The 27,831-nt window shown below is 55.2% G+C and overlaps 1 protein-coding gene across 2 annotated transcripts in view; it reads right to left on the bottom strand.

Moving 5' to 3' along the window:
* LOC144945556 (calcium/calmodulin-dependent protein kinase type 1-like) overlaps positions 1 to 20,686 on the bottom strand; it is a 94,739-nt gene extending 74,053 nt beyond the window's left edge. Inside the window, exons 1-2 of one of the 2 annotated variants that reach the window (XM_078874036.1) lie at positions 19,983 to 20,678; positions 7,151 to 7,282 (exon numbers count right to left, since the gene is read on the bottom strand). In XM_078874036.1, coding sequence (XP_078730162.1) covers positions 7,151 to 7,282; positions 19,983 to 20,080 — 230 coding nt within the window. In that variant the 5' untranslated portion in view covers positions 20,081 to 20,678. Of the gene's footprint in view, positions 1 to 7,150; positions 7,283 to 19,982 lie in introns of both variants that reach the window. The other variant, XM_078874038.1, reaches the window with a different exon arrangement.
* Between the last annotated feature and the right edge of the window lie 7,145 nt (positions 20,687 to 27,831).

The following is a 27,831-nucleotide window of genomic DNA, read 5'->3' as shown; positions in this document are numbered from 1 at the left end:
ATGTGCGGGGTAGGAGGACGCTTCCCAGGCCTATCACAGGACCACATGAGATGCAGTTTGGAGTACTCGGAGCCTTGGCAACACGAGGTGTTTGCGAGTTCAAACTTGGTTACGTACGGTGAGAAAGAAGTTAAACATACAAACATACATGGACGTCAGGGCAGCTTCCATGGGAGGGCTCGAGATTATTGTGTCAACTCTGAACAAGGGGGGGTGGTGGCGCAGTCGATAGCATACTGCTGACCTCTGAACCCTGCAACTTGAATTTGGTTTCCGGCCATAGCTGGCACCTGTGGCGAAGGATTTGTAAACTGGTCTGGGGGCACCCTCCTCACCAACCCACGTGGGCCAGCGTGGTGAAGTTTGGTCGAGCGACGCGGCGTGGGGGAGGCATCAACCGGCAGTGGATTGACAACGGCTAAAACATTTCGATTTAAAGCTTTCGTGACTGCAGGGATTCATGTTCTTGGTTCTTTCGGTAAAGTCACGTAGAAGGGAAATAATAAAATATTATTATTTTATATTATTTGATATTATTTTATTATTTCCCTTCTACGTGGCTGAAATATTATTTATTATAAATAATAAAATAATATTATTTGATATTATTTGATATTACTTTATTATTTCCCTTCCACGTGGCTAAAACATTATTTATTATATTTCGATTTAAAGCTTTCGTGACTGCAGGGATCCATGTTCTTGGTTCTTTCGGTAAAGTCACATAGAAGGGAAAAAATAAAATAATATTATTTGATATTATTTTATTATTTCCCTTCCACGTGGCTAAAACATTATTTATTATATTTCGATTTAAAGCTTTCGTGACTGCAGGGATTCATGTTCTTGGTTCTTTCGGTAAAGTCACGTAGAAGGGAAATAATAAAATATTATTATTTAATATTATTTGATATTATTTTATTATTTCCCTTCTACGTGGCTAAAATATTATTTATTATAAATAATAAAATAATATTATTTGATATTATTTGATATTACTTTATTATTTCCCTTCCACGTGGCTAAAACATTATTTATTATATTTCGATTTAAAGCTTTCGTGACTGCAGGGATTCATCTTCTTGGTTCTTTCGGTAAAGTCACGTAGAAGGTAAATAATAAAGTAATAAATAAATAAAATGTTTCTTTTATTATGTTTCATTTTCATTAGTTTATTATTTCCATTCTACGTGACTTTACCGAAAGAACCAAGAAGATTATATATTATTTCATCAAACGAAATACATCCCTTGTGATGTGCCGCGTGTGGCGTGAGCGTGCCGATCGCCGCACCTCTTCACCCCCCGGCTGAGACCACCAAATCCGCCGCACCCGAGAACTCCGTTCGATCAACGGCGGACGGCAACCCGGATTCGAACCGAGGCTTCTCGGCGAGGGGCGGCCATGACTTAACGCTCGGCCACGTGACCGTCCCGCCAGGCCACGAAGTCACCTCCCACCTTCGTTGTCTTTGTGCGAACCCAGAGACGGTGAATGTGGGGGCTGCTCGCTCATGTGGGAACGCAGCGCCTGGGAGGGAGCGAGGGTCTCTCTCTCTCTCTCGAGCGCCGCGTTGCCGGGCTCGCCGAGCGGTGGTGATGATGGTGCCCGCACTATCTCCGGCCTCCCCCCCCTGCCCCAGCGTCGTGGCTCCTGACGGCGGTAACTCTTCCCCGTGGTTGCCCCTGGGCCCATCTTAAAATACCCCCCCCCGCGACACTCCGGGGATTTCAGTGGAAAAGAGAAATGGCCGTGGGGCGCGGATGCTCTCCACGGTAAACGGCATGTCGTCGCGTGCTGCCGCGAGCGTGGCTGATAAAATAAAGGAAATCTGCTTCGTGGTATGCGAACGCACGCGTCACACACACACAAGACAAAGATACCCCAGCATCACGCCCTGGCCATCTTTGCCTGCCCAGGTGCTGATGCTGTCACACTGCGCCAGCCACTCAAGTTCATGCTGAGTTGAGCTGGGGGAGGTCCAGATATCACCGCCGTTGCCAGCTGTGGCCGGGAATCGTGTGTGGAGTGCCATGCGCTAGGCACTGTGCCACCGCTCCCAACAAAACAAAGACAAAGATCCCCCGTATAGCCTTAACACACAGTTGGGGCAGGTGCTGTTAGCGGGCACCCATGAAGGCCGGCCCGGCACACAGTTGCGATGTTTACACATCGCACCAGGTACTCACTTGAGGCTCAGTCGACCTAGTGGAGGCCCAGGACCGATTTCAGCTAATCGTCACTGGTGTTGGGACGTGAGCGGGAATCGAACTCAGGTCGCCGGGTCCGTGAGCAGCACGCTAACGCACACGTACACAGCGGCAACAGAGGAATGAGCACTGGACAGCACTCATCTCTAGTGGTGGGTCTGGTGGAATTTACACATTCCCATGGAAGGAGCCGGTACATCCGCATTAGATACACGCACTGCCCAACGTGCGGTGGCTCATGGATGGACGAGGGGTAGAGTGCCCCCCACCTCGCCGGGGTTTGAACTCACAGCGCTTCCCGTGTGGGCCGGGCGGATGTAGGGGGGGGGGGGCAACATAAAGACAGCATCCGTGACAAATAAATAACCAACAGCCCCCCCCCACCCCCCCTGAAATATCACGTGCTCACGACCCATCTGCCCCGGTGATGGACGGTCCATTCACAGCACAACTTCTGCTGCTGCTGGAGTTCCTCAAGAAGAATTTCTCCCATTACCGATGTCAACGCCTCTCATTCCACAGATGCTTCCCCGGTGGTACCGGTCAGCACACAGGCCTCTGAGTCCAGCCGCGGACGGGTCGATCACGTGCACGTGACCCAAAGGGCAAGCTGCTTCCCAACGTCCACTCGGCAGTGGAACGTGCGGACATCACAGTCGGCCGAGCGGTCACAGAGAGGGTCGGAGGTGGCGGATTGAGGAGGCCTTCAACGAGCAGCGCATTGCCATGGCTGAAGATGGTAAAATGCAAACAATACCCTGCAGCAGTGGACAACGGAGTGAACAAAATTGTCCAAATGGAATACAATAGAGATGAGGTGGCAAGAACCAGACAATGTAATGCACCCTTGAATTGACCCACAGCCCTGAGTCGTGACAATTCATCTGATCGTCAGGGTGGGAGAGGGAATTGCTTATCACCTCGTGACCGGGCTGACACGATCACTGTATTTGAGAAGCCAGTTTAATCACGGACGGCTGAAACTCCGGTATGAATCCAATTCTCAGTGGTGTTGAGTCACCCAACCACCCCACACCCAGCCACCCAACCACCCAACCACCCAACCACCCAACCACCCAGCCACCCAACCACCCAGCCACCCAACCACCCAGCCACCCAACCACCCAGCCACCCAGCCACCCAGCCACACAGCCACCCAGCCACCCAGCCACACAACCACCCAGCCACCCCACACCCAGCCACCCCACACCCAGCCACCCAACCACCCAGCCACCCCCCAACCTAGCACCCAGCCACCCAACCACCCAGGCACCCCCCAACCTAGCACCCCACACCCAGCCACCCAGGCACCCCACACCCAGCCACCCAACCACCCAACCACCCAACCACCCAACTACCCAACCACCCAACCACCTAGCCACCCAACCACCCCCCAACCTACCACCCAGCCACCCAGCCAGACAACCACCCAGCCACCCAGCCACCCCACACCCAACCAACCAGCCACACAACCACCCAACCACCCAACCACCCAACCACCCAGCCACTCAGCCACCCAACCACCCAACCACCCCACACCGAGCCACCCAGCCACCCAACCACCCAACCACCCCACACCCAGCCACCCAACCACCCAACCACCCCACACCCAACCACTCAGCCACCCAACCACCCAACCACCCAGCCACTCCACACCCAGCCACCCAACCACCCAACCACCCAGCCACTCAGCCACCCAACCACCCAACCACCCCATACCCAACCACCCAGCCACCCCCCAACCTACCACCCCCCAACCTACCAGCCCCTCCTTCTCATAGACGGAACATTCAAATTGCGCGACTCGTGGGAATTACGCAACGCTTAAGGGACACATTTTCATAATATTTATTCATGCAAGGTACAGAGTGACCAGGACCATCGCATTCCAGCTTCGCAATCGGAAGCCCTTGGCTCTGCATTTGTAAACTAAATATATTTAGCTCCGTACACAGAGACACCGACCTCAGGGGAAGCCGTGGACTCAAATCCCGGACGGGGATTGACGAAATGCGGGCCGCTCAGCGGGACGCTAACGTTACCGCTCGTCTGTCAGAGGAGGCGGCGCCGCTCGCAAACGGCGGGAGGGCACGGACGTCGCGTGCGCTGCACCACTGACGAGTCCTAATGAGCACAAAACCCGTCGGTACAAACTGCTGCCACTGCCGCCCGCCGGGGCGGCCACATTTTTCAAACTTTCTTCAAGTCCGGTGGCCCGAGCGGCAATTAACGCGGGCCGCGCATTCAGTTCTGTCGAGCTGGGGGTTTAGGCAAGGCCGAGAGCGTCACGCACACACCACGGGCGCACGACGCCGCTGCTGGCGTGCCGTTGGGGCCACCCGCTCCCGAGCCCTGCTCAACGCCATCCCTGCTCAACGCCATCTCTGCCGCCATCCCTGCTCAACGCCATCCCTGCCGCCGCGGTCACGGGATTTCTTCCCTCGACGTTTGCAGAGGCTGCCGGGAGGATGTGGCCCGATGCCAACAAAACCGAAATGAGCGCCCGCCTCGCTTATTCACTCGAGCGGAGGAGAGAGCGCGTCAAGCTTCTGATTTGCTTTGTTGACAAACGAGCAGCTTGCAGGCGCGGACGGCGGGGATCAGGCCCGGGGGTTACCGGGTTCGTGCCGTTGCGCAATGTCCGCGCAGGGGCTCCTATTGAATTATATATTATATATATATTTAATATATATATTCGGGGCTGGAGATGGAATAATCAGCAACGCGAATTGCTCCATTCAGCGGCAGCGGCACAGTCCGTCTTCCACGGAGGCAATTCAATCGCTCTCCCTCCGTAGAGCACGCGCAGCACCTCCGCTCGACAATCCTTCACACCCCCCCACACCCCCCACACCCCCTACACCCCCAGCCCCCACCCGCCCCCCACACCCCCCACACCCCCCAGCCCCCAGCCCCCACCCGCCCCCGGCATCGCGGGCGCAGTTCTAATCTGGGAGCGTGCAGGAGGGGTTGGTGGATCATGCGACGAGGCCGAGCGGCAGCGATTGCTGCTCGGCGCAGAGGTCGGCGCTGCGAACCCGGCGTCCACTCCGTGGTGGACGCCATGGTGAACGTCACGGTGGACGTCACGGTGGACGTCACGGTGGACGTCACGGTGGACTTCATCGTGGACGTCACCGTGGACGCCACGGTGGATGCCACGGTGGACGTCACGGTGGACGTCACGGTGGACGCCATGGTGGACGTCACGGTGGACACCACGGTGGACGTCACGGTGGACGTCACGGTGGACGTCACGGTGGACGTCACGGTGGACGTCACGGTGGACACCACGGTGGACGTCACGGTGGACGCCACGGTGGACGTCACGGTGGACGTCACAGACCCCGCGACATGGCGAGAGAGACATGGGAGGGAAGCCGCGTGCGCTGGCGTCCCCGGTCGAGATTCGTCAAATTTTTAAATGTTGACTCGGATTACTTCATTGGGTGAAACCACAGAGAGAGACGTCGCCCACTACTAGCAGATTACAGCTGTCTATGAAACACCGCAGCACCTGTGTGATGGCCTTGCGCTGTGAGGATGACACGAATCCCGCGCTCACGAACGGGGGTGGTCAAACATCCCGACATGGGGCCACAGAGCTTGGGTCTGGCTGCCTGCCTGCTTCTGCCCGATTTGAGCAGCCACCGTTTGACTTCGCACCACATCCACACGGGTGACCGCGGTGCGTGGATCGTCGCTTAAAAGCCGCCCCCCCCCCCCCCCCGGCTCCGATGATGATACCGAACAATCCTGATAAGAGTTCGACGAATGTAAAATGTGCGCATTGCCAAACGTCCATTAGCCGATCGGCGTTCATCAGATAACGGACAACGAGCGGCACGCGCTGGCGCCGACACCACGATCGTCCCCATGTCCACGTTAACGACTGCATGTTCATGAGCGGCAATTTGAATGTTTTCAGCGTCAGCTGTGTGCAGGACACGCAATGTGTTCCCTGCACCACCCACCACGGTCATGGGGTTTCTAGATGCAGTTGAGATGCAGCAGCAACAGCAGCAACACCACCACCACCACCACCACCATCATCATCACCACCATCATCACCACCTGGCGTTTGTTTGTCCGATTTGTGATTCTAAAAGCACCTTCGATCACATCCAGATTGGGGGATCGGATCCGCCCATCATCCCTGCGTGGTCGATAAAAATTACGTTACGCACTCTGCGGAAAGCCAAAGAGCCGTCATGTAGAGAGGCCAGCACCTGTCACGGGCGCGTGGAGTTTCCGCCGCCTGGCTCCGGGCGTCGATGGAGACGCATCGTAACGCCTCGCGATCACAATCGGCCCTTTGCGAGTGCCGCGATTGACGAGCCGCAATCGGCGAAGACGCCAAACCTCAAGGCAACGTCAACGCGAATTCCAACAACGGTGGAAGAGACGACCACAGCAGGAGCGAGCGGCTGCCCTCCCATTGCGATACCCACAACCGCTTACAGATTCACTCAAAACAACGACGCCACCTACGACGCTTATTGATTTGTGGTGGGGGGGGGGGAGGTTTAAATCATAATCCCAAACCAAAAGTAAGCGTGACGACGGCGTCATTCCTGCCCACGAAACTTACGTGAAGGGAATCGGCGGAGGTAGTAATGAGTTCCTTGCTAAGCTCTTGACACCGCTGAGAGGGAGGGAGGGAGAGTGGCGCTGTGACGATCGCGCGAACCTCAGCGAGCGGCGTCACGAGTAACCATCCACGTCGTTGCGGAGAGCAGGGGGAACTTATCGGTAACCGGACCGTACACCTCCTCCGTCACCACGTATCCGCCTCTCCACGTAAAAATATATCTAAGCGTTTATTTACGTATTTGGACACCCATCCCGTCGGCCACACGGCCTTCTGGGAGCGCGTAATTTCAGCAGCGTCGGGTCAACGCGAAGCGGAGCCGCGTCGCCGTCACGCGCACGCCACTCACTTGTGCAGCACGGCGATCTCGTTCTCGATGCTGCTCTCCTTGCCGCGCAGCGCCTGCTTCGTGATGCACTTGACGGCGAAGAGACGGCCCGACGCCTTCTCCTGCGCCAGCACCACCTCCGAGAACGCGCCCCTGCCAACGACACGGCGGGGTCACGGTGGCACAGTGAGGTCACGGCGGCCAAGTGGGGTCACGGCGCACAGTGGGGTCATGGCAGCACAGTGAGGTCACGGTGGCACAGTGAGGTCACGGCGCACAGTGGGGTCACAGTGGCACAGTGGGGTCACGGTGGCACAGTGAGGTCACGGCGGCACAGTGGGGTCACGGCGGCACAGTGGGGTCACGGTGGCACAGTGGGGTAACGGTGGCAGCTCGCAACGTCTCTTCCCTCCCGACAGATTCGAGAAGCCTGCACAATCATTGCACAACTCTCAACTAATCCCCAGCTCTTCCGAATTGCCCGTCTGACGTACACATCTGACCACTGCAGCAGTTCCCTGCTTTAGTCCCGCCACTGGGATCTCTCCCAGCACGCTCCCATCTGCTCATTCATCCGACGGAACAAAACCGATTTTTTTTTTAAATAAACGTAATTTTCATCCCTGGAAACCGACGAGAAGTAAACACCAAGATGCGAAGGAGACGGCAATAACCGCAGGTGACGGCGAACACAGCCGGCGAGACTGCCTGCGCACCGGGGCATCGGGACGGCATTGATCCCCACCGGCAGGCTGGCGACATTCCACACCTCTACGGCGGGGCGTGGGGTCCTCCCAGATAATTGCCGTACCCCAGCGCCGTCGAGCTCGGGGTGTTTGGATGTCACCCCAGGAGACGGCGCCGGCGGCCTCCACCGCCGCGACGCGGCACTAACGAGCGGACGGCCACGCGAGCCGCTGCCGGCACGACCGCGGCCACTACCGGGGGCTTCCCTCTTCACGAGCCGGCGTCGGGGCAATCGCTCTCGTTAACGCCATAATTGCGCCGCTGCCGCCACCGCCGGCAGCGGTGCTCGGGGCAGAACGTCTGTCCGCCTACCGGGTCGCCGCGGTGACTACGGCCAGCACCGTGGCCGGTCGATGAGGGGCGCGCGCGGAGGCGCGAGGAGCGGAGGAGTGCGGGGAATGTCCTTTGGGTTTCGCGGCAGCGGAGATAAATAAATAACCTGCCTCGCCATGAAGGGGCCTTAATTGGTTATCGACAGGGCTGCCCGGGCCCCGCAGGGCTACGGACCCAGCTCTCTAGCACGGCCACGCACGGCGACTCGATTCGCGTTAAACGCTTCCACCCGCGGTCCGCACGGGGTGGGAGCAAGGTACATCCCCCCCCCCCCCCCCCCCCGCTTTGAGAATTCACGCACTGCGCCGGGTGCTCATTCATGGCGAGTTGACTTGGGGGAGGCCCCAACGCAGGTTCAGATACCATTGGCAGCGCTACACGATCGTGGTTTGTGCAATCTGCACTGGAATTGGAGGGCACCGCGTGAATCGCTGACACCACGAACACAACGAGCACGGTTCCCCCGTGGAGGCTTCACGAGACGGTTAGCGAGCGCCCATCAGGTCTGGCACGGTGCACTGGCGCCTTCGTCTTCTTGGTTCCGATGGCTACGCGACGCGCGGGGTACGGCGCTCGTGCGACGCCAATTCGACCGAGGTACCGTCCCGACGACGCTCCCCGCCGATGCGAGCCGAGGCGAGGGACCGACCTCGGGTCACAGCGCCTGAGCGAGCGGCGCCGCTCCGCTCGCTCCGACGCGGCGAGGCGATCGCGGGCACGGAGATCTCCAGAGTCCGTGCCGGCAAGCTCGTGACGACCCCACCGCACCAGCCGCTCGCTCGGCCTGCAGCCCCGGGCACCCGGGCCTCCCGTCCCCCCGGGGGCACACGCCCCCGTGAGCCGTCCCTCTAGAGGCGAGGGTTGGTGGATCGTGTTGGGACTTGCTAAACTCCCAAACTTCACTGGGTGCCTAGGAGATGGGACTTAAATCCATCTGTGTGGAGATCCAAGTGGCAACTCCTTCGTGTGCATGGAGGGTTTACTCTATGCTCTCGTTTGACCGAGACTGAACCTCCGAGGCCACGTTGCACGCTGAACGCGGCCAACGGCCTTCACCCAGACACCACCGACGGGGCGTTAGCGCGGATTCGCAGATCATTACTGCGAGGCAGGTGACAGAATGCTCAATTCCTCATCGATGAGCGCCACACCGAGAGAGAGAGAGCGGCTCATTAATTTATCGACGCCGGCTCACGCGGGAGGATGCCGAGCATGCGAACCGTGCCGTTTGAAACCTCCGCAGCCGAATGGCCCCGCCGCCGACCCATGGCAACGCAGCGTTTAAAGCGGCTGTTGTAAAGCGCGACCCTGCCCATTCATCTGTGACCCCCACCTCACCTCACCCCACCTCACCCCTACCCCACCCCACCTCACCCCACCTCACCCCACCTCACCCCACCTCACCCCACCTCACCCCACCTCACCCCACCTCACCCCTACCCCACCCCACCTCACCCCACCTCACCCCACCTCACCCCACCTCACCCCACCTCACCCCACCCACCTCACCCCACCCCACCTCACCCCACCTCACCCCACCTCACCCCACCTCACCCCACCTCACCTCACCCCACCTCACCCCACCTCACCCCTACCCCACCTCACCCCACCTCACCCCACCCACCTCACCCCACCCCACCTCACCCCACCCCACCTCACCCCACCTCACCCCACCTCACCCCACCTCACCCCTACCCCACCCCACCTCACCCCACCTCACCCCACCTCACCCCACCTCACCCCACCCCACCTCACCCCACCTCACCCCACCCACCTCACCCCACCTCACCCACCTCACCCCACCCCACCTCACCCCACCTCACCCCACCTCACCCACCTCACCCCACCTCACCCACCTCACCCCACCCCACCTCACCCACCTCACCCCACCTCACCCCACCTCACCCCTACCCCACCCCACCTCACCCCACCTCACCCCACCTCACCCCACCTCACCCACCTCACCCCACCCCACCTCACCCACCTCACCCCACCTCACCCCCGGGTTCACATCACCATCACGCACCGGGTCTCACTCTAATCCAGCATCGTCCAGCATCATCATCATCATCAATATTTCCTTTATTTCAAGCGGGCGAGTACAGCCATACACTGTGACTCGCAGTAGCTGCAAAGATCCAAAATAATTTCCACTTCAAGTCTGCAAACGGTGACTTCAGTTTCTCCGAGAGGAGCGATTGAGGGGGGGGGGGGCGGTGAAGCCGATGTTCGTCGCAGAAGCGACGTCCGGGTAACGACGAAGGGACGTTCTCCCCTACTCTGCTGGCAATTGTCGGCGCAAGGCGCGGGGGGTGAGAGGTCGGGGTGCTTCTGTGGCCGCGACGCTTTGAGTTGGCCACGAGGGATCCAGCTGGCTGGACTCGACGGCAGCGTCAGTCACCGCCGTGAAGATGAACCACGGAAGCCTGCGTGAGGTCCCTCCGCATTGACAGCGGCAGGCAGATTGCGAGTGGAGGTCACAGAGACGAAGGGTGTGGACCTCTCAGACGCTGTCTCCCCGACAGACCTGGACTTCACCTGAGGACGGCTGCTTGCGTTGTGGCCGAAACGTCGTGAAAAATTATTTTATTATGTTTTTTTATTTTATTACTTCCCTTCTACGTGACTTTACCGAAAGAACCAAGAAGGGTGTGGACCTCGTTTAGAATTTCCTGGATGTCTCTCGAGGGCCCTACGATGGTGCTCAGGGCCGCCACGCGGAGGTGTCTGGAGGCGTGAGGCCCCGAAGTCACGCGGGGCCTACTTCTTGACGAGGCGACAACAACACGGGGCCTTGGTGGAGGTGCTCTTTTGTGCGAGGACTCTTGCAGATTCTCCCTTTCTCCCCCACTCCCGGCAGCCCTGGCCGTGCGAATGGAAGCAGTTTTTTTGTTCTTTCTCTCAAACAAACCGAACTTCAGTATCAGATAGTCGGGGGGGGTGGGCACGGCCTCGACACGAAGCGAGCCACTCGGGCGAGGCGGCTGCACGGCTTGTCACGGTCGCACAAACACAACAGCGATTCATGACACTGCACACATCCAGCAGACAAGGACGAACAAGAACAATGACAACAGCAGTGCATTCAACATCAATGACACGAAAGCAGTACGTCTCTCGGGCAGACATTTCAGAGACATTAAAGAAAATTAAATCCCCATTCTGTCGCGTGTACGCTCGAACAACATTTGCGAATTAACCGACGACGCATGAATAAAATGATTGATTTATCAGCGCGAAGGCAGCCGCCGGACGCTTTGGGCAATGATCGGGGTAAAGATCGATCGGCAACTGGCGATGCCCCAGTAATCCGATCGTGTGGCGGGTAAATCATAGAGAAGAGCTGCAAATCCCACATCGTCTCCGACACTCCGGCGACACATCTGGGCCGAGTGTGGGCCACACGTGCGGGCCACGTGTACAGGCCACGTGTACAGGCCACGTGTACAGGCCACGTGTACAGGCCACGTGTACAGGCCACGTGTACAGGCCACGTGTACAGGCCACGTGTACAGGCCACGCGTACGGGTCACGCGTATGGGTCACGTGTGGGTCACGTGTGGGTCACGTGCCGGCCATGTGCTCGGGTCCAGACGATCGAAGGCACCCGAGGATAAAGACGTCCGCCTCTCTGAAGATTCAAAACTGACCTAAACACTCACTCCGCCTCGCCGCTGCGGATCGTGAGAGGCATAGTATTGAAACGTGAAGCGCGTCCTTTGCATGTCTCACCATTGTTGTTGATTAACAGCAAGACAATTTCCCATTCGGGTTAGAATCTTACAGCCGCGGACCATTCTCTATCCACTGCCAAGACGACGCCACGGCACCGCATCATCGCTTCCTCGTCGCCACCCCAGCTTCGGGTTCTTCCCCTGGGAGCCCCTCTGACGGCGTCTCGTGGACCTGCCCTCCGCCGCCGCCACCCTGCGCGCAGATCCCCGGACGCCCACCACGCCGCTTGCCGCTTGCATCTGCCGCGTGCTCCTGCCGCCCTCCTTTCCGAGCTCCCGATTGGCTTAATCGGTCTCTCCTGCCACGGCAGTCCCGGCATCCTGTCTGCGCATGCACTCGCAGTAATTCGAAGGCCAGAGAATCTCCTCCACTTCGCTGCGTTGTTCAAGCCCGGCTCGCCGACCCGCGGCACCGACGTGCACCGGAGCCACCGAGCCATCGGTTGAAAAAAAGCGACCCCGAGGCTCGTGGCACCGCCGACGGAGAATTGCGGAACACTCCATTGCGTGCGGAAAATAAGAAAATGGAAGCGGCAAATTGCACGGAACGCTGAAAGACAAATGAGACGGCGAGAACGCCAGACAAGAATAATCGATTGCCGGGGTGAATTGTAACCCCCAATCGAGAGGATTCGTCAAGACCCTGATTGGGGGGGGGTGGTGAATCACCACGTCTCTGGTGACACTCGAGCCAAGGACGAGAGTGCCACTCCCCGGCTAGGTACAGCATCAACAGCAGCAGCAGCAGAGAGACAAAGACACCTTGGTGTGACGCAGAAGACACCACAACACACACCCCCACCGTGTGTGCCATGCCAGCCTTGGTCAGGGGCTTGAGAACAGCGCTGCCCCAGAGTCTCTGAGGATTCGTGGGGGTTCTCTCTGCGCGCGTGTGTGAGCGCGCGCGTACAGTGTGCGTTTGTGATATGGGGGATCTTTGTTCTTTGTGCTGGTGTGTGGGGAGCGTGATTGTGTGTGTGTGTTGGTGTTCCCCCCTAATGGAGCATCTCCGCCGGTTAGAAACATTTAGGCTGGCCTGCCTACGATTAATCCTGGGTTTAACCAGGCTGGATTGTGCGAGGAGCTCATAAATCCTCGAAAAATCTGGACAAAGTCCCATCGGTGAGCACCTCCGGCAGGCAAGGCTGCGTTGTCTGGGCCATGTAACCCGCATGCCCAATCACCACATGCCAAAACAGCTTTTGTTCAAACGGATCGAGGGGGCTAAACGGGCGACGCATGGGCTAGAGAAGAGATGGAGTGACGTGGTACGGGAGGATGTGGAGCTGAGTGGACTTGCCGATGACTCGTACCAGCGGTGTCAAGATCGGCCTCAGTGGAGGAGGCTCGTGAAGGACACGACTGGGCAGTTGGAGGCAGTCGCCCTCCAACAACAACAGAGGGCGGAGGAGCGACGCTCACAACAACGCTAAAGCACAGCAAGTTGGCACAGTAGGGGGCACAGGTGGTGCATCAGCCAGTCATCTCGGTCATCTCAGTCAGTCGACCTGAGGCACCTGGGTCTGCCCCGTGACCTCCTGCCGGCGGGCGTTCGACACTTCACGTGGCCTCAAGGTGCACATGGCCTGGCACAAGCATCGTGGTGACGTCACCACCACTTAGTAGCGAATGGCGGTTGTTGTTGCGTTGGTGCGTGTGTGTTCTGTGCGCGTGTGTTCATGCGCAAGATCACGGGGCAGTAATCTGCACGCAGGGCACAACACTGATTTCGACAGCGGCAATGCAGGCACCATGTTACGTAACGAATCTGGGACAGCCGAAGCAAGCGGCAACAGCAGCTGTCTAAATCCGCGACGCCGCAACGGCGAAGCGACGCAATCATGAAGCTCTCCATCCAATCATTAAAATCTCGCGTCATGCCGGAGCTGCGCGGACTGACGCGAGGGGGATCTCTCTCGCTCGGCCGCCCGAGGCAGCAGGAGACCCGCCGGTGCCACCGTGACGGACACACCACGAGCCGACGGGGAGCCGTGAACGTCGGTGGGATTTCCGCGGCGCGAGAAGTCGCGAACGTGTGTGGCGTGCGCGTGCTGGGCAGACGTCGGGCAGAGATCCCCCGTGTAGCCTTTAACTGACCGTCGGGGCAAGTGATGTCAGCGAGCACTGATAACCCACACATACAGCCATGAGCCATTAAGTGTTGATGAAGATGATGGCGATGTCACCACGGCGCTTGTGTCAGACTGTGTGCACCTCGGGGCCAGCCCGTGAAATGTGGAAGGATTTCTGCTGGCAGGAGGTCACAGGAAGTATTTTTTTTTGCTGGCAGGAGGTCATGGAAGAGACCCAGGTGCTGTGCATTGACCGAGCTGACTGGCAGTTGAGCCACCTGTGCTCCCTACTGTGCCAATTCACATATCCGAAGACATAAAGGCAAAGATCCCCCAAATAGGCTGAACAGACTGTTGGAGCAAGTGCTGTCAGCGAGTACCTATGAAGGCCGGCACGACACACGAGGGGATGGGTAGCCAAAACCACGTCGGGCGGCCATTGTCATCCCAGTGGCGATGTTTACACAACCCACCAGTTCTCATTTAAGGCTAAGTCGACCTAGGCGAGTCCCAGGACTGGTTCATATAATCGTCACCGATGTTGGACGTGGGCGGGAATCGAACTGGGGTCGCCGGGTTCATCGTGCCTGCGTCACCGCTCCCCACACGCACATACACTCTCACGTACTCTCACAAAACTACAGACGCACGCAGATTCATTTGGACCGCTATTTGCTTGAGAGATCTCGGTCCAGCGCTTTGTCCGGTCTCAGGCTCTGGATCGCTCTTCACTCCCCCGCCACAGATGACACGAGCATAGCACAACGAGTTCTGAGCTGAATATAACAGAGAATACGAGAGGCCATTGACCTGGCATTTAATTATAGCCCTTGACGAGTATACTCAGGCAGGACACAATATTCTTCCTGTGTTCCCGATTTATAATAACAATATATACATATTTAGTTTCATCTTGTGTCGTTCATACAAAATCCAACTCGGACAGAAGGAGGGCCCACCACCGACAATTGCCCAAGCTCCACATTTCCTCGATATATTAAGATGTTTCATCCAACCATTGCGTAATTTCTACGTGGGCGGAATCCGGAGCACCCGGAGAATACTCACATGTGCAAGGGTGCAACGCTCTATCCCGTACAGAAGGGACAGATGATATTATTCCACACCTTGCTGTACCGCCTCCTCCTGGCGAGTTTCGCGACATCTGCACAATCCACCAACCCTCGCCGCTTCCACCGTGCAGACCTATGGGCTGCTCCGAAAATCAAGCTTCGCGCCGTCACGGAATTTGCGACGCTGAACAGCGACGACACGAAGGCCGTTCACGACGGCGGCACGTGGCGAGCGTGGAGACGGCGCGACTACGGTGCGGCCTGCAGGGCCGCCCGTGCGGATGACCCCGGGGGGGGGAGGGGGCAGGCCAGCCCGGGCCCGCGGCGGACACGACCCCGACGAGGCCCGTGCGGCGCGCCGCGGTGGTCACGCGAAACCTCTCCAAGCGCCCGCGTCAGGGCGCTCGGCATGCAAAGGTCGCGTGGCACCGTTCAACAGGTGGCACCATCGTCCACCTCCTGGGGCCACGGCCGAGCGCCCTGGGCCCCCATGGACCCCCCCCCCCCCCGCGACGTGCCCTGCGCCTCCGCTGCTAGCGACGTCGTATCCCAGGCGTTGATTTTCGGAGATTTCGGATTAATCTGAAGATAAACTATCCATTTTACTATTTTTATTTTATCAGGTAGAGCCCACTGAGCTTTCGATTGGCTTATCACGTGGCAATTAATAGCAGCCAAATACTATTCTTGGATCTATCGGTAAAGTCACGTAGAAGGGAAATAATAAAATAATAAAAATAAAACATGATAAAATTCTCACGACGTTTCGGCCACAACACAAGCAGCCGTCCTCAGGTGAGGAACAGAGCTGTCGGAAAGACAGCGTTCTTGAGCCAAATACTCTTAAACGCACCTCTCTCAATGTGGAGAGACAAACCAAAGGAGTTTAATAATAAAACATCCACGCGATCACGGGGGGAGAGACATCGCAAACTCCAAATATACAGCAGGCGTCAGGGTCAGGAACGAACCCACGACCTCCTGCATACCAGGCGAGGTCGTTAACATCTCCTAGCCACCGTGATGATGATGAGAGAGAGAGACACGCAAACTCCAAATATACAGCAGGCGTCAGGGTCAGGAACGAACCCACGACCTCCTGCACACCAGGCGAGGTCGTTAACATCTCCTAGCCACCGTGATGATGATGAGAGAGAGAGACACGCAAACTCCAAATATACAGCAGCAGGCGCCAGGGTCAGGAACGAACCCACGACCTCCAGCACACCAGACGAGGTCGTTAACATCTCCTAGCCACCGTGATGATGATGAGAGAGAGAGAGACACGCAAACTCCAAATATACAGCAGCAGCAGCAGGCGTCATGGTCGAGAACGAACCCACGACCTCCTGCATACCTGGCGAGGTAGTTAACATCTCGTTTGTAAAACCGGAGAACTCGTCTCGAGCCGCTCCACCAAGTCCAATGAGATTTCATGTACAGCTTACGATGCGTCAACTTTGACCCGATATGTTTAGAGAATTCAGCTCATCAGATGCAGTCATTCGGCAGGGGGTGAGATGCAACTCCCGTTTCAAACTCGTACAATGGATGGGCAATGTGCTCCAGGTGTTTAACACCAATTGCACTCTACCGAGACACGCACCCGTACACGATGCTGCGATGTGTACTGATCTATCGGCCTGTGATTGTACATTCGTGATCAAGTGTTGGCTGTTGGCCGTCCCACAATTATCAATGAAATCGCCACAATTGTGAATTGATAACCTCTTTCTCAATGTCATTATAACACGTGCATCAGCAGCAGAGTACACACACCGAGGCCTACTGCATGCAACACGACACACACACACCGCAGAATAGGAGCACGTTCTCCCTCGTCACTACCCCTACACACATACAGTACACTATTACCATTCACTATACAGAATCACACACAGATCCACTCCCATTCGCTCTACACAGTAACCGCCGCACACATACGTATTGGCCATGCAGTCGTATCGTGAATGGTAATAGGTCTGCGTGTAATGGTGATTACACAGAGACCGATTGCTATACCGCTGATTGAGTCATTAGTTGAATGAAATCATTAGCGGGTGAGTAATCGTGTACGCGATTGAGTTAGTGAGTAAATGAGTGTGACTTGGTGATTCAATGGGTGGGTGAGTGAGTGAGCAAGTGGGTGATTGAATGGGTTGACGCGTGATCGAGTGAGTGAATGGGTGAGTGAATTACTGGGTGGATTGGCAAGTGAATGGTCGGTTGAAATGGTGAATGGTTGTGTGTAGTGAATATGTGAGTGAGTGTTTGGTGGGTGAGTGTGTGGATTATAAAGAAACACAGAGTGGGCGAGTGAATGGATGAGTGGTTCTGCGAGAATGGGGGTGTGAATGGATGAATCAGGTAATGGGTGCTTGAGTTGATGGCTTAGTTATTGGGTGATGACGTTGGCGTATGGGTGAGTGAGTGGGAGAGTGGATGAGTGGGTAGGCGAGTGGGTGATGGTCTGATGGAGTGGGTAGGTGAGTGGGTGAATGGGTGATGGAATTAATGGGTGAGTGGGCGAGTGTATATGTTAGTGTGGGGTTAAGGAGTTATGGGTGAGTGAGCGAGTGAGTTGGTGAGTGAATGGGTGAATGAGTATGTATGACTGGTTGAGTGAATGAAATGCAGAGTGGCAGAGTTGGTAGCTGACTCGGTGAGTAAGTGGGTGGGTAGGTGAGTGAGTAGGTGAATCGGTGAGTGAGTGGGTAGGTGAACGGCTGGGTGGGTAGGCGAGTGGGGGATGGAGTGGGTAGGTGAGTGGGTGAAGGAGTGGGTAGGTGAGTGGGTGATGGAGTGGGTGAAGGAGTGGGTGAAGGAGTGGGTGAAGGAGTGGGTGAAGGAGTGGGTGAAGGAGTGGGTCGGTGAGTGGGTGATGGAGTGGGTAGGTCAGTGGGTGAAGGAGTGGGTGAAGGAGTGGGTAATGGAGTGAGTGGGTGAAGGAGTGGGTGAAGGAGTGGGTGAAGGAGTGGGTGAAGGAGTGGGTGAAGAAGTGGGTGAAGGAGTGGGTGAAGGAGTGGGTGAAGGAGTGGGTGAAGGAGTGGGTGAAGGAGTGGGTGATGGAGTGGGTAGGTCAGTGGGTGAAAGAGTGGGTGAAGGAGTGGGTAATGGAGTGAGTGGGTGAAGGAGTGGGTGAAGGAGTGGGTGAAGGAGTGGGTGAAGGAGTGGGTGAAGAAGTGGGTGAAGGAGTGGGTGAAGGAGTGGGTGAAGGAGTGGGTGAAGGAGTGGGTGAAGGAGTGGGTGATGGAGTGGGTAGGTCAGTGGGTGAAAGAGTGGGTGAAGGAGTGGGTAATGGAGTGAGTGGGTGAAGGAGTGGGTGAAGGAGTGGGTGAAGGAGTGGGTGAAGGAGTGGGTGAAGGAGTGGGTGAAGGAGTGAGTGAAGGAGTGGGTGAAGGAGTGGGTGAAGGAGTGGGTGAAGGAGTGAGTGAAGGAGTGGGTGAAGGAGTGGGTGAAGGAGTGGGTGAAGGAGTGGGTCGGTGAGTGGGTGATGGAGTGGGTAGGTCAGTGGGTGAAGGAGTGGGTGAAGGAGTGGGTAATGGAGTGAGTGGGTGAAGGAGTGGGTGAAGGAGTGGGTGAAGGAGTGGGTGAAGAAGTGGGTGAAGGAGTGGGTGAAGGAGTGGGTGAAGGAGTGGGTGAAGGAGTGGGTGAAGGAGTGGGTGAAGGAGTGGGTGAAGGAGTGGGTGATGGAGTGGGTAGGTCAGTGGGTGAAAGAGTGGGTGAAGGAGTGGGTAATGGAGTGAGTGGGTGAAGGAGTGGGTGAAGGAGTGGGTGAAGGAGTGGGTGAAGGAGTGGGTGAAGGAGTGGGTGAAGGAGTGGGTGAAGGAGTGAGTGAAGGAGTGGGTGAAGGAGTGGGTGAAGGAGTGGGTGAAGGAGTGAGTGAAGGAGTGGGTGAAGGAGTGGGTGAAGGAGTGGGTGAAGGAGTGGGTGAAGGAGTGGGTGAAGGAGTGGGTGATGGAGTGGGTAGGTCAGTGGGTGAAAGAGTGGGTGAAGGAGTGGGTAATGGAGTGAGTGGGTGAAGGAGTGGGTGAAGGAGTGGGTGAAGGAGTGGGTGAAGGAGTGGGTGAAGGAGTGGGTGAAGGAGTGGGTGAAGGAGTGGGTGAAGGAGTGGGTGAAGGAGTGGGTGAAGGAGTGGGTGAAGGAGTGGGTGAAGGAGTGGGTCGGTGAGTGGGTGATGGAGTGGGTAGGTCAGTGGGTGAAGGAGTGGGTGAAGGAGTGGGTAATGGAGTGAGTGGGTGAAGGAGTGGGTGAAGGAGTGGGTGAAGGAGTGGGTGAAGGAGTGGGTGAAGGAGTGGGTGAAGGAGTGGGTAATGGAGTGAGTGGGTGAAGGAGTGGGTGAAGGAGTGGGTGAAGGAGTAGGTGAAGGAGTGGGTGAAGGAGTGGGTGAAGGAGTGGGTGAAGGAGTGGGTGAAGGAGTGGGTCGGTGAGTGGGTGAATGAGTGGGTAGGTCGGTGGGTGATGGAGTGGGTAGGTGAGTGGGTAGGTGAGTGGGTAGGTGAGTGGGTGATGAAGTGGGTGATGCAGTGGGTGGGTGATGCAGTGGGTAGGTGATGGAGTGGGTAGGTGAGTGGGTAGATGATGGAGTGGGTAGGTGATGGAGTGGGTAGGTGATGGAGTGGGTAGGTGATGGAGTGGGTAGGTGATGGAGTGGGTAGGTGAGTGGGTAGGTGAGTGGGTGATGAAGTGGGTGATGCAGTGGGTAGGTGAGTGGGTGATGGAGTGGGTAGGTGGTGGAGTGGGTAGGTGAGTGGGTGATGCAGTGGGTAGGTGAGTGGGTGATGGAGTGGGTAGGTGAGTGGGTGATGGAGTGGGTAGGTGAGTGGGTGATGGAGTGGGTAGGTGAAGGAGTGTGTAGGTGAGTGGGTAGGTGAGTGGGTAGGCGAGGACTCACGTGCCCAGCACTTCTCGCAGCTCGTACGTGGCCGTGATGTCCTCCGTCTGCTTCTTCCACGAGGGCGCGCACAGATCTCCGCCTGCAGACCCAGACATGCTGCCCGCTCTCTCTCCCCGCTCTCTCCCCGGCTCTCTCTCTCTCCGCCTCTCGCCTGCCTCCTCCTGCCTCTCTCCCCCTCTCAGCTCTACCTATACAGTGTTTCCGCTTCCCCTGCCTCTCTCTCTCTCGCTCTCCGTGTCTGCTCGATCCTCAGGAATCACCGTCTCTCTCCTCCTCCTCTCGCTCGCCTTTCTCCACCTCGTCTCCCGCTGTCTCTAACCCCCTCTTCTTCTCTCCACTCCCCTCGCTCTCAGAGACTCAGACCTCTCCCTGGCTCGCTGCTCGCGGCTGTGTGCCGCTGCGATGTGCTGCTGCTGCTCCCGTCCTTGCAGCTGCGATGCTGATGCTCATCATCATCATCAGCTGCAGCAGCATCATCAGCAGCATCAGCACATCCCACTGGCTGGCCTGCTTACCAGGCAACGGCAGCGGAATAAGTTCACGCGTTAACAACAGCCACCACCACCACCACGACGTCGCCGCATCCACGGCTGCTCTGCAATCATCGCCGTGGTCGTAATGATTCTTTATTTATTATTGCTGCCACGCAAAGCGCAAAGCAGCGTCACGTGTCCTCTCGCCGCCTGCGTCTGAGCGGTTGGCCGCAGTGGTGAGCGGCTGCTCCTACACAAGTCGCCGATGGAGATCGCCGATTCGAGTTGCAGGGACACGGCGCACATCAGTGGCGAGCGATGCCAGGGCCGTGACCGTCGAGACAGACTGGTGCGGTGTCAAAAAGAATAAAGCACTGGGGAGACAAAGGCGGCCGGGCGTGGTGCTGGCAACAGCCAGCCCTCTCTTGTACCGTGCCGGACTTGATAGGTGCTCGCTAACAGCACCTCTGGCCCCAACAATGTGTGAAAAGGCTATGTTGGGATCACTGTATTTATGTACAGTATGTACGTATATGATGAGTAAATGTGTGTATGAGTGTTCGTGTGTGTGGGGTTTGCATGCCTGTCAACCCCTTATCAGTGCCGAACGTATTACAGCAAGGCCGTAGCCATGGAGTCAACATTGGGGGGGGAAATCTTCCAGGGGGTCTGGGCCCCCCCCCCCCCCCAGAAAAAAATCTAAATTCGAAAACGAATTTCCTGCCATTTCCTGCCTAAAATATTAAAAAATTCACTAACACATAAGATGGACTTTTTTTTACAATAATGTCTAATAGTGTATTAATATTACATTGCAGTTTTTTGTTATTTTTTACCTTTTCTTGTTTCATTGTATGTAATAGGGATTAATAAAGTACAACCATAACCACAATCATATCAACAGAAATCAATTTTATCGATAAGATATTGGGGGGGGGGGACATTTTGAGCATACTTGAATATTGGGGGGGGGGGGGTGTCCCCCCCCCCCAAAGACCAATTCAGACCTCATTGGTCATCCCCAGGGCCGGATGAAGATTGTGTAGGCCCCTGGGTTACAGGGTACTGTCAGGGCCCCCAGTAATATTTTCAAAAGGAAAACAAGAGTTAAAGGCAAATAAAATGTATTTTTACAAGGCTAACAACAAATCAAATTCAGCGTTCACAAACGAAATCACTTTTCACATCATCTCTGGAGGGCCTCCAGCTGGCGAAGGCCCATGGGCTTGCAGCACCTAAAGCCCCCCGTGCCTTAATCCGGCCCTGGTCACCTCGTGCCCTTCTAAACCTCAACGTTCATCCGACAAAGTCCCATCACGAGGGAGAAACACAAACAGAGAGAAAAAACACAATTTTGTGTGCCCGTATTAAAACGGATGTACGCCGTATGAACCGGAAAACTCAATTTCCATGTACAAGAAATGCGGGGTAATCCGTGACGGGTTGATAGCGGTGGGTTTGTATACGAACACAGCACGCTGCTGCTGCATGTGACACTTTTCAATCAGTGCACACGGTCAGCTGTCGCGTGGACCATCGACACGGGAAGTGGACCAAGAAGACGGCGGAGCTGCATCTGACAAGGTCGCCGAGAAGATTGCAGAAGCGCCAACCGAGACAGAACGTGGAAGACGGGCAGCAGGAGACAACAACAACAACCACCATTCAACAACAACAACAACCGCCATTCGCCACTCGGTGGCCGTGACATCACCACGGCGCTTGTGCCAGGCTAAGTGCACCTTTAAGGTCACGTGAAGTGTCGAACGCCCGCTGGCAGGAAGGTCACGGGATGGAGTCAGGTGCCGTGGGTTGACCGAGATGACTGGCAGATGCACCACCCGTGCCCCCTACCTTCTGTGCCAACTTACAGCGCCCAGAGACGCGCCCTGAGAGACACGGGCAGGGGGCTGTGGGAGCGGCGATGGTGCAGACGGATCACCAGCCAATGGGGGGATGACGCGTCCGAGATGATGACCACCACCGCGGAGACGGAGCGACGACCGCGGATCGCTCCTCCACGTGCCGCAGGAGGAGCGAGACGGATGTGGCGACGACGTCGTTCCGAGGCATTACGACGGTGTCGGCTGCACTGCTGCACGCGGCTGGCCTGGCCGAGGGCTTGAACGATTAATCGATTTCAAATCGATTAATCGCAATTTGAAAGAATGCGATTGGCGAATCGCAAAGGCTGCGATTTTTTGAGATTTGAAAAGTCGTATTACTTTCTTTATGGAATTGTTTTTATTATTATAACTTTATTTATTTAACTTTATCAATTGTTCTATGTTTGATTGTTCTATTTCAATTAGAACATTTTAATAAATACGTTGGAAGCAATGCATGTCTTTTAAGTTCTCATCCTTGCATTAAATATATAGAGCAGTTCATAATTTGATGGTATCATGTGGTAATGCTCCACCACATGTTTTAAATCTATTACACAGTGATTATTGAACTGAAGCTTGACTTCAAAAAATGTAATCGCAATATCTGTCAAAAAAAAAAGCAATGAGATATTTTCCCCCAAATCGTCCAGCCCTACTGCTTACGATCCTTCACCGTGCGCAGGGAGGCAGCGGCAGCGAGGGTTGCTGGATCACACGCAGATGCCGAGAAACTCCCTTCAGGTCCCGTTCCGTAGCTCGCCGGGAGAGGCCGACACGGCAAACCTACGGTGGACCCCGTCTGTACGGGATAGAGTGTTCCCCCCTCGCACGCGTGGGCTGTCTTCGGATGCGCACACGTAACCGCTCATTAAATACCGATGACTCCATTACTGTGGAGAGTCAAGTCGCTGTAAGATTTGCTTCAACACGAGGCGCATTTCCTGGCACTAATCTGCCACCCACAGCGCCAACCCCCAAAATAGACAATTCGATACTGCAAGTGAGTCAGAGAAATATATACACACGCAATGTAGGGTTGTTTAAAATATGGAGATAAAAGCAAGTGGTGGCCGTGAGTTAGTTGTTGTATGCAAGTGCAACGAGATGAGTTGTTGTTGTTGTTGAGTTGTGACTTGAATGTAGTGGTGGAGCCGAAACTGCGGGTTGTCTCTGGGGGTCGTTCCAGTGGTGTGCTGCTCCAATGAGAGGACCGCAGAGCGCGGGGAATTGTTGATGGTGCCACTGACCGCGTGGCTGCTGCTGCTGTTGCTGCTGCTGTTGCTGCTGCTGCTGCTGTTGCTGCTGTTGCTGCTGCTGTTGCTGCTGTTGCTGCTGCTGCTGTTGCTGCTGCTGCTGCTGCTGCTGCTGTGCTGCTGTTGCTGCTGCTGTTGCTGCTGTTGCTGCTTCTGCTGCTGCCGCTGTTGCTGCTGCTGCTGTTGCTGCTGCTGCTGCTGTTGCTGCTGCTGCTGTTGCTGCTGTTGCTGCTGCTGTTGCTGCTGTTGCTGCTTCTGCTGCTGCTGCTGCTGCTGCTGTTGCTGCTGCTGTTGCTGCTGCTGTTGCAGCTGCTGTTGCTGCTGTTGCTGCTGCTGTTGCTGCTGCTGCCCTGTCCCTCGCTCGCGGTTCCTCACACCTCCTTCGAGTCATCCTCTCTCTGCGAGAGCGATCTTTGTATATTTGAGTGCCCTGTGTATGTGTGTCATAGTGCTCGCAAACAGCACTTGCTCCGACAGTCTGTTAAGGCTATACGGGGGATATTTGCCTTTGTGAGGGTGGCATATCTGGGGCTATGAAAAGGTGTGATACTCAGTGTGGCCATAACACTCAGAGTTGCTATTCACATAGGTGCATTGGAGTCAATGTTCGAAGGGTCTCCATGAAACACTGGTGGGGATTTTACATTTCCATGGCATGTGCCAGTCGATCCGTTGGGACGAAGACCGGCGGCTTTAATAAAAGTGTCTCTCATTCCATTGGGCACATCATTGTACGACTCACTCACGCATCATTAATCTTCACTAATGTGCACACATTAGCATCAAACATGATTGCGAACAAATGTTAATGTCACAGATTGTCAATCACACATTCGCAAGCATCGGTATGCTGTGCAGGTGTTCGCCCAATCCATATTGATATCGGGCAGTCGGAGCACTGGATCAACAGTCATAAAGCTTCGAGTTGAAATCCCGATCGATTCAACCCAGCATCCCTCCGGGGTCGTTTAAATAAGTGCCACTGTGTGTCAAGCAAACTCGCGTGACGGTGAGACACTTTGGCTCGTTATTGACATTAGTCATTCAAATTTACATCTCCTATTTCTTTCACTCGTCAGCTTCGAATTTGCTGACACAGCACCCAAGCCACAATCACGAGCCAGGCGAAGGCACCGAAACGTTGACCTTGCTTTCATTCCCAGCGAAAGGAACAACCATGTCTGTTCCTATTCTTGGTTATTTCGGTAAAGTCACGTAGAAGGGAAATAATAAAATAATGAAAATATCAAACAATAAAAATCAAATTTTCTTGCTGTGGTTTTCACACCTGATGATGATTGCTTGTGTTGCATTCGAAACGTCGTGAGAATTTTTTTTTATATTTTTTTCATTTATTATTTCCCTTCTACGTGACTTTACCGAAAGAACCAAGAATATGAATCCCTGCAGTCACGACAGCTTTCAATCAAAATGTCTGTTCCTGTTTGCACGTTCTCAATGGAGCAAACCTCCCCCTGTTTACGATGCCTCTTTATATCGGCCCGGTTCAGCCGATCTGCAATTCCTCTGTGTCACTGTTCGCCAACTTACAAAGATGAAAGCTTCGCACACCACCGTGGTGTAAATAGAACCGGGTCGTGTAACGAGTCACCCGTTGTAAACCACGTACAGAGGCAACGTCTGTGTCACCGTTCGCCTCGGGCAGCTCGGCTTGAACAGAGCAACCAGAAGCGTCTGGCTTGTTGACGATAACTGCATGTGGAAGATGCGAACAATTCCATGGCAGGAGGTTGTGATGGATGGGATACGTGTGGAGGGTGGAGGACATGTTAACCGAGTCTCGGCATTAGCGTGGACACCCAAAGGCTTGAGAGCAAAGGGGACCTACGGTCTAGAGCCGGGTGGTGGTGGTGATGAGGCTGCGGGGTGTGGCAAGAGAAAGCGATGGCGAGGCGGTCTGCATTTAAACCGTCAGCTGCGATGGCGTCGCCATGCATTGTGAATACTCGCACGTGGAGAATGGAGGCCTTCGTGTGTGCGGACTCGTCACCGATTGTTCAAATGGTCACCAGGCCGCGTCGATGACGACAATGAGGCGGGAGACTCAGCACCAGGGCCAGCGCCACGAGTTTTTGTTTTCAAATCTGTATAGGGGGGGGGGGGGCTGACACCGAGACTCGTGACTCGTTTGCAAGAGGGTCCTGCCACAGGATGGTTGGCCACTTCTCCTGTGTGTGTGTTTCTGTTGCCGATGTTGACCGGGACTATTGCTGCTGCTGCTGCTGCATAACAATCCAAATCAACCGTTAACGGTGATGCGACTACGTTGCTTTGAGATAATCGAATAGGGGATTCCATATGGATTGCAAAACACCACGTAAGCATCGACTGGTTACTTGTTAAAACTAACCCACCCTGCCATGACCGAGTGTGGTTAGACTCCACCAAGGAACCAGCCCCCTCCGTCTGGAACGCGGCCATCACCTATCTGCACATTCGCAGCAGCGTTCCAATCAACGCCGACTGTTACCATTCACTTAAATACGCCACGGGGTTCTTAAAGGTTGCACCTCTTTATTGAAAGTCCCCCACCTCTTTCGCCTGGCTTCCGAGTGGCACCGAGCTTGGCTCCACGCCTCAGTAACGGTGATTTATGTTCGTGAATTATTGTGTAAATTGCATTATTAGTCGTAGTCGTATTACACGGACACATCGGTCTCTGCGCCAGAATGCGTTGTTCTCTTCTGCTGGAGATGGCGCCGATGCTGCTGATGGAATAATAATGTTATCGGTATAAACATACTCAGAAGCATCAAAGGTCTGGGTGAGTATAGTGAGTGAGACGGGGATGGGGGGAGGTGTTGCATCTGTGACTGAACGGACCAAGAGGCTCAATCACCGGACTGATCACACAAAACAGATCAACTGTTCACAGACGTGGGATTAGTGACTTGAACCCATAAATCTTTAAAAATTAGATCTGTATTGAAAACAAGTGGCGGCGCATCCATTAGAAGCAACCCCAGTGCAATGCGTGACCGGCGCTTAAGAGAATTACGGAAACCAATTAAAATTCCTCGGCCTATGCTTTATAATGACTTTCCTTAATTACCCCTCACTTTATTGACGGGGCCACGAGCAGACTCGCGCACGGCACCAGCATCACAACAAAAATCAATCGTCAAATGAATAAAACATATTCAGCTGTCGAGCGAGTTCAAACCGCAAGTCCCGACAGGGCTTCTGGGCCAACCGAGAGAATGATTTGTTACAGCCGGGCCAGACGACTGGACCCAGCAGCGCAGAGACCCCGAGTTCAATCCCAGGTTTTCATCACGCGTAATTAAACTGGGTTCTCAAGTGCAGGGAGTTTCACGATGGTCTCAGCTCAGTCACCAATTACCACCACACACACACAGAGGAAGAAAAAAAAACGCAATTAGTTTTGGTTTGCCACGTAAGTCGGCTTATTCTAGCGCTACGCTCCATGTTAAATTCCAGACGGCAAGGCGCCCAAGCCGGGAGTCGAACCCAGGGGGTTGTTGCTTCGAGGCTTAATTATTACCGCCGCTCTTTGCTTCCCGCAAAGCCCGGAAGAAATCGATGACAACCCCGGCAGACTGCCGGCTTGGTGGTGCAAACACGCAACAACACAAAGGCACCCGCACCACGACTGGAGCATAAAACACACGCAGAGCACGATTTAATACAACCCTTCATCTCCCACGGCACTGAACGTATCCATCACAGCCGACTTGCGATACCTTGATCCCGAACTAATCTAGGTGTTGCCGTTTCACAATTACCTCAAAGCCCCATTGAGTTTGCAAGCCATTGTGGAATTTGCCATCAATTGATAAGCAATTCCAGAATTTGCGTTGAAGCACCATTCATTTGATAGGCAATTCCGGAATTGACTTTAAGCCCCATTGACTCTGCCGAGCTATTTCGGCAATTCCCTTTCAGTTGATGGGAAATCCCTGTAATTGCAGCCCTGAAACCCAGTGCACCAGCTAGCAATTCAAAACACTGCCCTTCAAAAAGAACATTATATCGACATGGCTGAAATATCACAATGTTTGGTATTGCATTTGTAATTCATCATCCGCCATTGTCTCTCCACTGCTGGATGAAGGCCTCCCCCCGAGCCGCCGCCATCCCTCGTGGTTCAGAGCTGCCACCGCCTGCCTCCTGCGCGTGAAACAGATTTCATTGCTCCATCTCCGCGGTGATCGCTGTCTTTGTATATAAAATAAAAAAACAACCAACC

The sequence above is a fragment of the Lampetra fluviatilis genome, chromosome 38 (genome assembly GCF_964198595.1).
Source record: "Lampetra fluviatilis chromosome 38, kcLamFluv1.1, whole genome shotgun sequence".
NCBI lineage: Eukaryota > Metazoa > Chordata > Hyperoartia > Petromyzontiformes > Petromyzontidae > Lampetra > Lampetra fluviatilis.
The sequence above is the reverse complement of the archived record's forward strand: the minus strand, read 5'-3'. Positions and strand labels throughout refer to the sequence as shown.